We start from the raw sequence: 14,757 nt of genomic DNA, 5'->3' as shown, positions 1-14,757 counted from the left end.
GGCCTGACTCGGTAGATGTGCTCAGAGCATACCTAAACCCATACAAAAGATGACTGAGGAGGAGAAGATGGTGCCCCCAACTAGTTAGAGCACTCATCCAGGACATGGGAGATCCATGTTCAGATCCCCACTCTGCCTCATGAGGATGGAACTTGAATTTCATCACCCACCTCCCAGGGCAGTGCCATGACCATAATCACAGTAGGGGTCTACTATAGACCACCAACTCAGGAGGAAGAGGTGGAGGAGGCATTTCTAGAACAAATAACAGAAAAAACCCAAAACACAAGACCTGGTAGTATAAAACACAAAATGTGCAATAAGTTCTTGGAGTGCATTAGGGAGAACTTCTTGTTTCAGAAAGTGGAGGAAGTAACCAAGGAGACAGTATTTTAGATTTGATTCTGACTGACTGGGAGGAATTGGTTGTGAATCTGAAGGTTGAAGGCAATTTGAGTGAAAGTGATCATGAAATGATTAGGTTTCATGATTTTAAGGAAAGGAAGGAGTGAGAGCAAGACAATAAGGACAATGGACTTCAAAAAAGCAGATGTTAAACTCCGAGAATTGGTAGGTAAGGTCCCAGGGGAAGAAAATCTGAGGGGAAAAGGAGCACAGGAGAGCTGGCAGTTTCTTGTAGACAAAACTAAAGGCACAATAGCAAATTATCCCAATGCAAAGGAAAGCTGTGAAGAAGAATAAGAGGCCAACATGGCTCCAAAATCAAATGCACAACTACTCAGTGGGGAATAATTGGGTAGGTGGTAGTACTGCTGAAAAAGAGTGGGGGATTATAGAGGATCCCAAATGGAATATGAGCCAACAATGTGATGCAGTTGTGAAAAAGGCTGATATTGTTCTGGGGTGTATTAATCTTTATACCAAACACAAGTGTTGTTTGTAAAACACGGGAGGTAATTGGCACACTCTATTCAGCAGTGGAGAGGTCTCAGTTGGAGTAGTGTGTTCAGTTATAGGCACCACACTTTACGAAAGATGTGGACAAACTGGAGAGAGTCCAGAGGAGAGCAACCAAAATGATAAAGGGTTTAGAAAAAACTCAACCTATGAGGAAAGGTTAAAAATACTGGGCATGTTTAGTCCTAGGAAAAGAAGACTGAAGGGGGGTCTCAGAAGCGTAAGGGACCAGGCCATAGGCAGTCTCGTCTAGAAGTCACCAAGTCAAGGACTATCACAAGGCAGCAGTCAGCAATCAGGGATCAGAGTAATCACTAGAGCCATGGTCAAATAGGCAAGAGTCGGTCCCAGATTCAGAGACCAGAGATGGCTACCAGGCTAGAATCAGGAGGCAAGAGTAATGGTGAGAGTCAGGCTGGGGTCAGAGACTGGAGATTAGCAAGCAAGGTATGGTGTGGCATCACAGCAGGCCAGAAGTCTACATGGTTACCCAGACAACTTCCTGGGACATCCTCCAGGGTTAAATAGTGACCATGGACCAATCAGAAGGCCACAGGGTGCTGTTGCTCTGCTCCCTTTGGGTGATACTTCCTGTATCATCTCCACAGTGCCCCTGTAGCCTCCTGGTGGTGATGTGGGAATGTTAGCTGCCCCAGGCTGCAGCCGCAGCTTCTAGTCCTGCAGATCCTTACAATAATAGTCTTCAAATATATTAAAGGCTGTTATAATGAGAACTGTGATCAATTATTCTCCGCATCCATTGAAGGTAGGATAAGAAGTAATGGGCCTAATCTTCTGCAAGGGAGATTTTGTTTAGGTATTAGGAAAAACTTTCTAACTCTAAGGATAGTTCAGCACTGAAACAGGTTACCTAGGGACATTTTGGAATCCCCACCATTGGAGGTTTTTAAGAACAGGTTACACAAACACATGCTGCAGTGCTTACGTTTAGTTGGTCCTGCCTCAGCATGGGGGGGAAGGACTCAATGACCTCTTGAGGTCCCTTCCAGCCCTACATTTCTACAATTCTGTCTTATTGGCTAGCATAGGCAGTTCTGTGTTCATTGTGCTAGCTTTTGTGAAGCCCATTCTTAGGTGCCCAACTCTCCCTATGCATTGTGTCAAGAGCCTAGGTGCCTAATTCCACTGGATAGTCCAGTGTCTGGATAGCAGGGTGCAGAGGATTGCAAAGCCTAAGTCCTCCTTGTGAATCTGACCAAAGAGTTTAAAGGAACTGTCACGGGGTGGACTGAGCCCTTTAAGAGGGAATTAGTCCAGCCCACCTGTGTCTCATTAACACAGCCTCTCAATGCGGCTCAATACAAGGTAGGTGATCTTTATAAAGAGACAGAGGAAGACAGAAAATAGGGAGAAGAAGCTGTGGCAGAGGCTGTGGAGAGCAGGAGGCTGCTGCAGGAAACTCATGACCAGTGGGAAAGGTTTGGGCCTGAACGGTCACTTGGACACAGAGTTTGTGGAAAAACTCCAGGCAGAAATGCCTGGAAGTTTCTGCAGAGATAAAAAACAGGGAAGGACTCCAGATAGGATGGCCTGAGCATGGATGCTCAGAAGAGAGCAGGGAGTGTTTCAAGGAGTCTAGGGTGGGCTGAGGGGAATGGCTGATCAAAGCCTGCGAAGGGCTGAAAAGCTGTGCCCAGCTTGGAAAATTAAAAGCAGCTAGACGAGACCTCAGGGAGGCAGGGCTGTGCCAGCCTGAGACTGGTGTGGAAGAGCCTTTATTTTGCGTATGTTTTATGCTAGTAAACTAGACCCCTGGAAGGGGTGGGGTGTTGTGTCACAAGCCTTAGTGTAGTCATTGAGGAGACTGAGTGAAGGGGAAACTGAGGCAAGAATCAGCAGTGTCACTTCAGGCCATGAGGAGGTGCTCAAGAGGTGGCTGACTTTGTTACAGGAGCCTTTTGGATCTTATATAAATGTAAGGTTTTTATCTTTAAAATGAAAAACAGATTAAATGAGTATAGCTAGAAAAGAATTTGATCACTTTGCTATTGATCTGCTTTATGGAAACACAGGAGTATTGACCATGGAATGGAGATTTAATTTTTTTGTATTGTATCTATAAAATATATTTCTACCTGTAGATATGTTAATTGAATAACCTCTGGTAAAACTCGGGTACAAATAGTGTCCTTGTAAGTGGATGAGATGTGGGTGAGTAGTCCCCAAGTTCAGCTGCAGTTGTATCTGTTTATAACACAAACTTGGAGCTAGTAAAGGGCCGAAGTTTAAATGAAAGCTGATAATACTAAAAGTGAAAGTGTTGTATCTGTGAATCAGAGCTACAGTGACTGACCTTGTCATAAATATAAAGGGAAGGGTAAACCCCTTTAAAATCCCTCCTGGCCAGAGGAAAAATCCTCTCACCTGTAAAGGGTTAAGAAGCTAAAGGTAACCTCGCTGGCACCTGACCAAAATGACCAATGAGGAGACAAGATACTTTCAAAAGCTGGGAGGAGGGAGAGAAACAAAGCGTCTGTGTCTGTCTATATGCTGCTTTTGCCGGGGATAGACCAGGAATGGAGTCTTAGAACTTTTAGTAAGTAATCTAGCTAGGTATGCATTAGATTATGATTTCTTTAAATGGCTGAGAAAAGAATTGTGCTGAATAGAATGACTATTTCTGTCTGTGTGTCTTTTTTGTAACTTAAGGTTTTGCCTAGAGGGATTCTCTATGTTTTGAATCTAATTACCCTGTAAGGTATCTACCATCCTGATTTTACAGGGGTGATTTCTTTACTTCTATTTGCTTCTATTTCTATTAAAAGTCTTCTTGTAAGAAAACTGAATGCTTTTTCATTGTTCTCAGATCCAAGGGTTTGGGTCTGTGGTCGCCTAGGCAAATTGGTGAGGATTTTTACCAAACCTTTCCCAGGAAGTGGGGTGCAAGGGTTGGGAGGATTTTGGGGGGAAAGACATGTCCAAACTACGTTTCCCAGTAAACCCAGTTAGAGTTTGGTGGTGGCAGTGGATATTCCAAGGACAAAGGATAAAATTAATTTGTACCTTGGGGAAGTTTTAACCTAAGCTGGTAAAAGTAAGCTTAGGAGGTTTTCATGCAGGTCCCCACATCTGTACCCTAGAGTTCAGAGTGGGGGATGAACCTTGACAGACCTACATTATCTTCCTTGCTGGCATTCTACTTTGTGCCAGCCCTATGATGATGGGGAGACAATGCCAGCAATGTCCTGAGAATGCAATAATATGTCCAAGGAGAAATAATGTTTATCACCACTGCCTCTTTTATAACAGGGAGTCTTGGTGTAAGATGCAGGGTAAATTCTCAGTGTAATGTACAAAGATTTAGCGTCACAAATTCCTGTTAACTTAAATGGGAACTATGTGTGACTAAATTTCTTTGCATTCTGAACTCTCATATTGCAGGGATGTTCATTGTTTTGTGGGTTACCAGAAATGAACAGATGGGCCCAGATTCTGTTCTTAGTTACACGGGTGAAAATCCCAAGTAACTGTACAAAAACATGGTTTCTTAAGGATTTATACCAAAGACTATGAGATCAGAATCAAACCCATAACTGGAAGAAGACACGGACCCATTATCCAGTGCTCTGCAACTTGTATAAATAGTGTTTCTATCAAACTTTGGTAGTCCAAGGGACATCTACGCTGCACGCTTCTTTTGGCAATGTCCAGTTTACATTTGCACGTAAGTGCCCTCACATGGGTATAAATAGCAGTGTGGAGTTGGTGAGTCAAGTAGAAACATGCCTGATGGCTGTTGGTATGTACGCGAGTACTTATTCTACATGGCTCTCATCTTGCCCAAGCCATGCCTCTGTTTACACTGTTGTTTTTAGCAGGGTAGTGTCCCACTACTTACTACTGGAGCCCTTCCCTGCCACAGAAGGTTTCCCCACTGCCTCCCTCTGCCAGAGCCTTTCCTCCATGTAATGAAAGGCTCCAGCAGTGAGGAGCGGCTGAAGACTTTCCCTGCTACCAGAGTCTTTCACTGACACATGTATCTACATAGCGCAGTGTGGGCACAGCTTGCTTTTCACTGCTGTGTGTACTATATATATACTACATGCTGCCACCAGCAGTGTGAAGTGTACACCTAACTTCAACCTCACAGAGGTCTGAGGCTTTGATATATGAGATCAGGTTTTAAAAAGTCATTTAAGAACAAATAGGAAAATTGGGACAAATCCAAAGATGCAACTGATTTGCGTTTAGTAATAACTAACCCATGGTAAACTAGCTTTTAAAATAGAACGAGGAGTCATCTGATGAAGTGGGGAAATAAATTCGTTAGTCTCTAAGGTGCCACAAGGACTCTTCGTTGTTTTTGCTGATACAGACTAACACGGCTACCCCTCTGAAACCTGTTACAATAGAGTATCTTGGAATGTACTTAGTGAATTGTTTCCTAATTCAGTTGGTTATCTGCACTAACTTCTGAGACTGTAGGGAAGTAACTTATTCCATTTAAAAATCTGGGGCAGGAGTGATGGTCATGATTTTTATTGTGGTGTCCTGATCTTTGTGAATTCAGAATTAGATCCTTTCACTTGAATTTCATATGTGGTGGTAAAGTTCTGTTCCTTCTCTTAATTTCCATTAGCATCTGCACACTAAAAAGAGAAAGCAAGAATGACTATTTTTAATCCCTAACCACATTTGCTATATTCTTTCAGTAATGCAGACTTAATTATTGCTAATCTTTCTACAAAATGTATGTTCTGCAAACTTGATCATTAATATCCTCTTTTAAATAATGAAAAGTTTATCATATATCATAATCAGGGAGCTATAAGAGGTGAGCCACATTCCACTGCACATTTACTCTGCATGTGTATGGTGTCTATTTAAACTGCACACTAGTCGAGACACAGACAGAGTGATGTTTACAAAGTCTAAAATGCTGTGGATCCTGTGCAAGTAATAGAAAAAATAATACAACTCCAGTGTTTAGAACTGGGTATCACCGTCAAGGTACATATTATACCAAGGGTCTGATTTCATTCTCACACTGGTGTAAACCAGGAGTAACTTCATACACTTCAGTGGAATTACATTGATTTGAGAGGGTAATCAAGCTCTTACTATTGAACATCCTGTCCAATTAAATGTTTATCAAAATATTGCTGATATCTTGATATTGAAAGACAGATTTGTCTTATGTGTTTTAAATAGCTACCTACCTGTGACAGTCTGTACCCCTATGTTCACCCTTTTTGTAGAACTAAGATAAATCTTGTACAAAGTATGCCTGTGAGGTTTCATTTGAAAAATCATAATTTGCTGATCATTATGGCCCTGGTAAAGTATGTGTGGTAACACTGTATGTAAAGTTATCAGAATCTACTATATGATATTACTAAAACATGTCACAAACCAGTTCTCCAGAGACAAAAGGCTAGCCAACACCTCAGCCAGCTGTCAACAAAATCAAATGGACCATCACCTTGTTAAGTGGCCATTTTTGGCAGGAAAGGATGTGGGTGAGTCTCCTTTGTCTCCTGAACCTCAGCTGGAAAGGATTCTCAAAGAAGAGAATGAACTATAAGAAGGGAGAACAGATGCCCCAAGTGATCTCTCCCTTCCTCTGTACCCATGGCATTGACAACATGTGAAGAACAAAGGAAGTAGCATTGCCCTGTGGGAGGGATCCTGACTGAAAGGAATTCAGCTGGTAAGACTGCTGAAACATGTGGTGAGAGAGACTTTGCTTTGAAATCACTATCTTGTTAAGTTAGGCATTAGTTGCATTTTACTTTTTTCTTGTAATTAATCCTTACTTTTATGCCTCATTACTTGTAATCCCTTAAAACCTATCTGTGTAGTTAACACATTTGTTTTATTGTTTTATCTAAACCAGTGTGTTTGGGAAACACCATTTGGGATAACAGGGTTTGTACATATCACTTTCTTTTAATAAAATGACAAACTTTATCCAAATTTTATTGTCCAGGAGAGACCTGGGCAGTTCAAGCTGCATGTTTCTGGGGGAAAGACTGGGAATTTTGCTGGTGTTGCTCTGCAGTGTAATTCAAAACTGTCTGGCTATAGCACTCAGACAATATAACTGGGATTAATTTACATGCTGAAGGCTGTTTGTGAGCAGACCAGGAATGGTAGCTCAAAGAACTGTAAACAGCACCCTAGGTTCATCAGTCCAGATCGTACCCTGTCACACAAACATTTTGAAAACCAATTTCTATTAGAAATCTAGCAAATGTGGGAACATTGTGAAGCTGACTGCTGTTTGCATTGTATTTCCCTGGTAGCGTGTTACTTGGAAGAATCTCATTAATGAGTGCACTTTCCCACATGAGTGACTTTCATTGTCACTGCTCTAAATATAAATGTCATGGGACATTTTGCTGTAGGCATAAACCACATTACATTGACACGCATATAAGATTCGTCTTCTGACATATTTCCCTCCTTTAAAATTCTTAAGTACTGTAGGGTGTGGAAGAAATAGTTGCAGAATTGCATATTTACATTCCAGTGTTATAGTTACTATTTATTATATAAAGCTGACAAATCTGTACAGTGAACATGTTCTCAGTGATTTTTCTCATATCTGTGAAGCTAGAACAAGGTTTTGCTCTGTTGGTATTTCAGAAGTGCAAATGTTAAGGTGATTAGGAATGTTTTCACACCTTTTTATATGAACAGAATTTGCAACTGTAAATTGGCATCTTGCAGAAAGTAACATTACCTGAGTTACCAAGAACAGGCTGCTTGCAAAATGAGCACATAGATGTGCTGTATAGTAGTTTAAAATAGCCATAGCCTTTTTCTGTGGAAGGCTCATTCTGACAGAGGAAAAACGCTTATTTTTCATTTCACCAGCAAGAATATTTGGCCTAAAAAAACACTTCAGTATTTTACAAATTACATTTTGTGGGGGGGGGAGGGGCAGGGGGAAGAGGAGGAAGATTTATCACTCGGTACCTTTGTCTTGTTTACTTTCTTTTGTTTTCCTACCTTAGGCCAGGTGACTCAGTCTCTCCCTGCTACTTCTTGATGCCTGAATTGGCTTTCCTGGAGGGAACACTTCCTGTCTGTGACTGACAAGAAGCACTGTTTCTGGTGGGGTGGATTTTCTCCATCTTTCTTTGTTTCCTTCAGTCTCTGCCTCTTTCTCAATTTTTAATCCTTTCCTTTTGCGGTTTTCTATCTCCTGTTCTCACTGTACTTTCCTCCCTCTGTTATTATACTTCATTTCTCCTTCCCTTCTGTTTTCTAACCTTCACTTCCTTCTCTTTTCTGCCAACATCCTTTTTTCTTTTTCTATAGTCATCATAGTCTCCTTCCCTCCTCCATTTGTCTTCCACTTGTCACCCATTTCTGTCCATCTTCTCTTACAACCCTTTCCTTTCCAATTTCCTTTCTGCCATGCTAAGGTTTCCCTTCCTCTGCTCTTGATTTCCAGAAGACCTCCCCCACATTTTCAGCCTGCAAGTCCACACATTATCTTCCTCCCTCTAGCAACCCCCATACTGAACATAGTGCTCCATACAGACTTTAGGAAGATTCTTCCACTCTGACTGTGAGACAGCAGGCAATTTTCAGAGGCTTAACAAAGAGTGCAGAGCACTCGGCACCGATAGTATTTAATCCCTGAAGACTGGAAATGTAGGAAGGTGGAAGACAACTGTGAGAAGCAGGAACTCCTGCAAAATGTGGGGGACTTGGCAGCCTTGTCTTTTTTATGTCTACTGTGTTATCCCTAGAGAACAGAATTGAAGGAAGACATATGAATGTGCTAATGCTGAGATTATTAGATGTGAAACTTTGCTACTGACTTACTTTTTTGGGTTTTGAGCTTCAAGTCTTAATGTTGCTTTATTGTTCTGTTGTGTTTAGATTGTCATCAGGGATTTTATCCTTATATTACAATCGTATTACAGTGTCCTAGAACTCTGTCTATAGAATTACTTCTGTGTTACTAGTGTCATGCTGGCCAGAACTATTGCAGTAAAAACTGAGCAGTATTTGATTACCATTGCTTTATATCTGTTCATTAAGAACTGGACTGAGACTACCAACATTTCAAACAGACCATTCTACAAACATTACAAAATAACTTCTGGTCATTAATGATATTGGCCAATAATCTTAGTGTGGAAGGCTCTGCAGCCCAATAACCAATCACCTGTACTCCTCCAGTACAGTCTCCCGAATACAGTTATTCCATAAGGGAAAAATAGAAAAAGTGAATGGTTATTTTTTTATCTCCAAAAGAGAGAAGGGATACTTTCAATATCAGACTGCTTTATATACAGTACCTTTCCTGACCTCAAGGCTGTACTATTGGGCCCCTTTTAATTTAAAACTGTTCTGTGCAGTACACATGTCCAATACAGTCGACTTCCCTAGTATTTGTCAGCACCAGGGGGAAGTCTTATACAGATACTGTACCATTTAAATAAGAAAAATGGAACTCATTAAAAAGCTGGTGAAGTGACCTAAAATGTAGCAATTCCAATTAGTGTAATATAATTACAGTACTGACCTACTTGGTTGGACTTAACACAAAGCAATGTTTTCATTAATAAGAGCCTAAGTGAAATGCCATTTGGGTAAATAAATGTTATCTTGCCTATGAAAGGGGATATTTATATTTCTTTCCTGACTGTTAACATTAAGAACAAGCATTGAAACTGAATTATGTCGTCTTTATTAAGGAAGGAACATAGTCCCAGATTTCCAAAGGTATTAATTTACATACCTAAATATGCAGAGAGGCACCTAGTGGGATTTTTAAAAGTGCCTAGGCAGCTATATATATCTTTAGATACCTAAATAAAAAATTGACCCATGATCGCTTTGACATATTACATATTCCATAGGGATTCATTTAATTTTCTTCTGCGACAAGATACAATTCATCACTGCAGCACCTCTTGCTGGCTCTTGCTTGCTAGCTGTCCTGGGAATTAGCTCTGGTTAACCAGTGCGCCTTCATCTAGTGGCATCTCGCTGCCATTGCTTTTTGTCATCGCTTATTACTCTCAGGACTGCAGCGTCCTCTTCTGAACACAGCCCTCTGGCTGTGTCCCGCTCAGTTCTCTCCCTTCCCCCCCCCCCTTCTGTATGGGGCCAGCAGTCCTCTGTCCAGCCACTTGCCTCAGTGGCAGGCTGCAGTCCAGGGTCTAGCCACCTGCATCAGTGGCAACTGGGACCAAAGCAGGGGGGGCCCTGCAGTCACGCACTGCGTCACCTCAAACCCCGGCCATCTGTTTCCCTGAGCCATTTCCTCGCAGCCGTAACACCTTCTCTGCCCTTGTATCAGGGCCCCCATCTGGCAGCCTGGAGCTCACTCATGTGCCTCTGACCCACCCAGTGCTGCTCTAGCCATAGTGCTGTCTCTTCTCCCTCCTTCAGGGCATCCAAACCTCCTTCCTCAAACTCCAGGGAGTGACTGAAGCTTCTTTGTTCAGCAGCCCTTCTTATATGGCCCAGCCTGGCCCCGATTGGCTGTCTCTAGAAGCCCTTTCCTGATTGGCTGCATCCGCAGCCTCCCCAGGGCTGCTTTAACCCCTCTACTGCCAGTGTGGGGCAGACACCCCATCACACCTTCCCTGTGGAGATTCAGCATTAGATACAGAATTAGCAGCTAGAGAAGAACAAACAGAGAGGGTCCTCTATGCACATAGTTAGATATCACATTCTTCAGCACTTCCAATATATTTTTATTTATTTTAATAGCCCATTGTCTAAGCCTCTGGCTGCATTTACATTAATATATCATCATTTATAAGACCTTTAACAACATACTGCCAACAGCTGAAAGAATCAAAAGACAATCCCTCAGATCTTTATTCCATAATGCATTATAAAATACACAAAGTCAAAGCAATTCTTCCCAGACCTTTCCAGAATCATCCTTTAAATCAAACACTTGCTTTATTGAGTTGATCTCAGGGAAAAGTCTGAGCAAACAAAGAGGCTCTAACACCTTGCTCTTAAGTTCAACAAACTTGAACAGTGGTAAAGCAGAATAGGGATCAGTTCCAGAGTGATGAACACTCCAGAGAAATTGACTTGCCTCCAGGCCACGCAGAATTCAAACACTGTTATCAAAAACACCTTGGCTGATCTCAGCTCTTAGGAGGATATATACATCAGGGAGAGAGACAGATTAAAGCAGCCAGGATGCTCAGCATGCATGGTTTTATAGATTAGCACTAACCCTAAAACTATATGCGTAGAGACTCAGATTTTCAAAACTGTCTAGGAGATTTGGATGCCCAGCTGAGGTGTCTGATTCCTCCCCCAGAGCGGGGGGGGGGGTTTGAAAATCCCACTCGGAAGCAATTACAAAGCCAGTAGGATATACAGAGAACGGGTATAATGTGCTCAATGCAGCTTTCATTGCTATTTAAGCAGGTTGCTGAGTTTTGCACCAGCTGAAGATTCCCTGTTGGGTGGCCCCAGGTAGAGTGCATCACTCTAGTCTGGCATAGAGATGATGAAGGTATGGATAACTATATGAGCAAGACCATAGCTAAGAAAAAAGGTAGCAACTCCCTAGACAAGTATGGATGTAAAACAGTGTGATTCTAGTCCAGAGCAAGTTAGGGTCCAAACAACCTCTGAGGTGTGGATCTCATAGACAAAGGGCGAGTATACCCTGTACAGAGGGAGCACACACCACCTCATCCAATTTATTTAGAAGCTTTCCATGCCCATCAGTGTCACCTCCATCGAGCCTGGAGTGAAATTCAACCAACTCATCTTCATCAGTGCCTCATCTCAGTAGGCCATCCATGCCTCATCTCAGGGAAGCACACAGCGGTACCATCCCGGTCTGATTGGAAAAAAAAGCATAGTGCTGATGATAAACATGCTGTTGTAATGGCCAACCCAGTGATTCTCAGTCTCAGTGTGTTCTTCAAGGGAGGACAGTCCCATGCTTGTCATGGAATCTTTGAGATCCTGAGTTGATTCACAAGTGTTCTTATCCCCAGGGACACTGAAGTTAACATAGGTAACTCCAGTGCCAGGCCAGACATGGATATTTTCAGCTGGGGAGGGTGACTTGAGGTACAGCAGAGCTGTCGATACATCAGCATAACTCTGCATGCAATACTATTAATTGCTTTTTCATTCCAGTTGATGATTTGTTACATGTTGCATTAACTGTGTCAAGAGAAACATACTTTTTTAGGACACATGAAAGTCCTATGTTGTCCAAGTCTTAATGCGATGTCTTTGGGCTCATATCGCTATTTGGCTTTCATCGCTATGTGATATTTATGTTTTGTTTATCAGTCATTAAGGCTTAGATGAAACTGGCTGACTTTGTACTACTACAGCAAAGAGCAATCTGATGCAGCTGGGTTTATCTAGTCCATTGATATTTATGATTACTCATTTTCCCTTTGTTTGCAATTACACACTTCGTCCAAAAATCTGCTCCTAAATATATATCTATACAGTTAGGACATTAGTAATGTTGTGCCTTATTATTAATTTGGCAGATAGACACTTGTTACAAGTGTCTATCAGAATCTCTTGTGTGCGTAGAAAGGGGTCCCAAATTTAATCCTTTTTGGACCTGCTGCAGTTGAGCCTTAGTGAATTATAAGAATGAGGTTCAAATGCTGGCTGATGGAAATATATATCCTGATGTATCATTACAGGCATTTTCAAGTGATGCTTGCTTTGCAGTTCAGTTCATTAGCAAAGTAGTATATGACCATTTCAGCACACTCATAAGACTTCTCCACAGAGAATACCCCTGCACTGCACCCAAATTGCTTCTCATGAACTATAAAAATCAAAACAGTATGACCACTGATTAATAGAACTATTGCCCTCTAGCCAGATGTTCCCATCTTTTAGGAGCCTTTTCAAATTTTGTTTTGTTAAGATAGTCAACATTCTTATTTGAACATAGCTCACGAAAGCTCATGCTCAAATAAATTGGTTAGTCTCTAAGGTGCCACAAGTACTCCTTTTCTTTTTGCGAATACAGACTAACACGGCTGTTACTCTGAAACCTGACATTCTTATTTGAGGAATCAATGAGAGACAACTGCATGTTAAGCATGAAACATGCAGGCAGCGCTATATCAATTTGAACATGTTGAATGAACCATTAAACCTGATCAGTTGGTTCAGATATGAAATGAATATTGATTTTTAGAACTACATGCATGGGCAGAGGACCAAATTGGCCATGTGCCATATGTTTTCCTTCACTAAAGGAAAATGTTCCTGAGTAGGGGGAGAAAATATCTGCAATACAAGCCAAAGCTTGCAGTATTTACTCAGGAAAGTTCCAATTGAGTCAATTGGAATTTTGCCCCGAGTAGGAACTTCAGGATCTGGATTTATGCTCATGTACATTTGACTATTCAAATTAGTAGCAGAAGTGTGTTCAAATGGGAATTGTTTTATTTTTAGCAAGGAAAGCGACAAGTTCTTGTCAATCATCTAAAGATGAGAAAACACTGTGTACAATTGATGAATAATAAATATTTTATGGGGATTTTTTTCTTCGCTTTTTTTACAGGAAGAAATCTTTTCTGTTTTCAGCTCTATATGCTGCCTTTATATTTGGTGGTCGGCACCTAATGAACAAACGAGCAAAATTTGAACTGAGGAAGCCACTAGTGCTCTGGTCCCTGAGCCTTGCAGTCTTCAGGTAGGCCTTTTTTAAACAGCAAGGAATTTTTTGCATTAGTTTGTTTACTGGTTAAAAGAGATACAGCCATAACAAGAGCATCAAGATGACAAAAAGCTGCACCTGAAGAAGTATTTCTTTAGTTGTATCATTTAATGTCTTTGAGTCCTCCAACCTCCCCCCACCCCAAAATAGTTCTGTTTTGCCTGTCACATCACATGCATCTTAAGAGGAGGAAACTAATAGCCAATCTCTTCAAGAGTAAGGAGGGAAGTAATTAAATCAGAAAATTACTTTGTATTATTGTGACAGCCAAACTTTCCTAGTGATCTAAATTACAAAATGAAATAAGCCAATTACGTTCCTGTTCCTGTCCTTGTTCCTGTTTATAGTTAGTATTACATTTATATGGTTGTGTTAGTAGAATCCTTAGGCCATGATTTTGATTTGTTACCCTGGCGTAAATCTGAAATAAATTTGTTGACATTAGTGAAGTTACACTGGTGTACTGAGATCAGAATCTGGCCCTTGGGTTATTCCAAGAAAGTAAAATAAATAATTTGTGAATGCAAGGGAGGATAAGAGGAGGTGGGAAATAATCTTACTCTACTGTGACCTATCTCCTCAGAGCTTGATCTTGCCCCATTCAAGTCAGTAGCGAAACTCTCACTGAGAGCAAAGGCAGGCCATTTGTCACCTATATGACCCAGCCGTGAGTCTGACTGATCTTAATGACAGCTTTCCCCTAATATCCCTTCCAGAATTTGTGAATGCAAGGGAGGATAAGAGTACCATCAAATACCATGGTACACATAATACCAACTTAATTCACCAACCACAGTCAGCTAATGTACAGAGAAACTAGGGAATTCCGAGGATCACAGATTTCAGTGTTTATATGGAACGTGTTATAATTCACTATGTAGCATGAAAACAATTTGTAAACCAATATCAAAGGCCACTGATAGCTGCATATATTTCGAACTCCATGGATTATTCATTATAGCAGTTCACAAACCCACGATTCAGGTTTGCAAAGTGAGCAGAGATGTCAGTAGAACAGTGTGGCTGGTTTGCAAATTATGTCACAGACTGTTAGTTTGAGGGTTTGTCTTCACTACAATAACCCCATGGTGTGGGTTTGTTTTTTTTAAATGTTGGCAAGTTTTGACTAACAGTCTAACACCTAGTTTAGAGAGGGCAAGGTGTACTTT

At 41.3% G+C, this 14,757-nt stretch overlaps 1 protein-coding gene across 13 annotated transcripts in view; it reads left to right on the top strand.

The window, feature by feature from the left end:
• Window positions 1-14,757, top strand: part of ELOVL6 (ELOVL fatty acid elongase 6) — a 184,280-nt gene that overhangs the window by 128,124 nt on the left and 41,399 nt on the right. For 10 of the 13 annotated variants that reach the window (XM_084625353.1, XM_084625354.1, XM_084625350.1 and 7 more), the window contains one exon: window positions 13,433-13,564. The exons of 1 other annotated variant lie outside the window; for it this stretch is intronic. In XM_084625353.1, the coding sequence (XP_084481479.1) occupies window positions 13,433-13,564 (132 nt within the window). The remainder of the gene's footprint in view (window positions 1-13,432; window positions 13,565-14,757) is intronic. 2 more of the 13 variants (XM_084625351.1, XM_084625356.1) reach the window with 1 other exon arrangement.

The sequence above is a fragment of the Lepidochelys olivacea genome, assembly GCF_965140295.1.
Source record: "Lepidochelys olivacea isolate rLepOli2 genome assembly, chromosome: 4".
NCBI classification, from domain to species: domain Eukaryota; kingdom Metazoa; phylum Chordata; order Testudines; family Cheloniidae; genus Lepidochelys; species Lepidochelys olivacea.
This window is presented reverse-complemented; position numbering and strand designations above follow the sequence as displayed.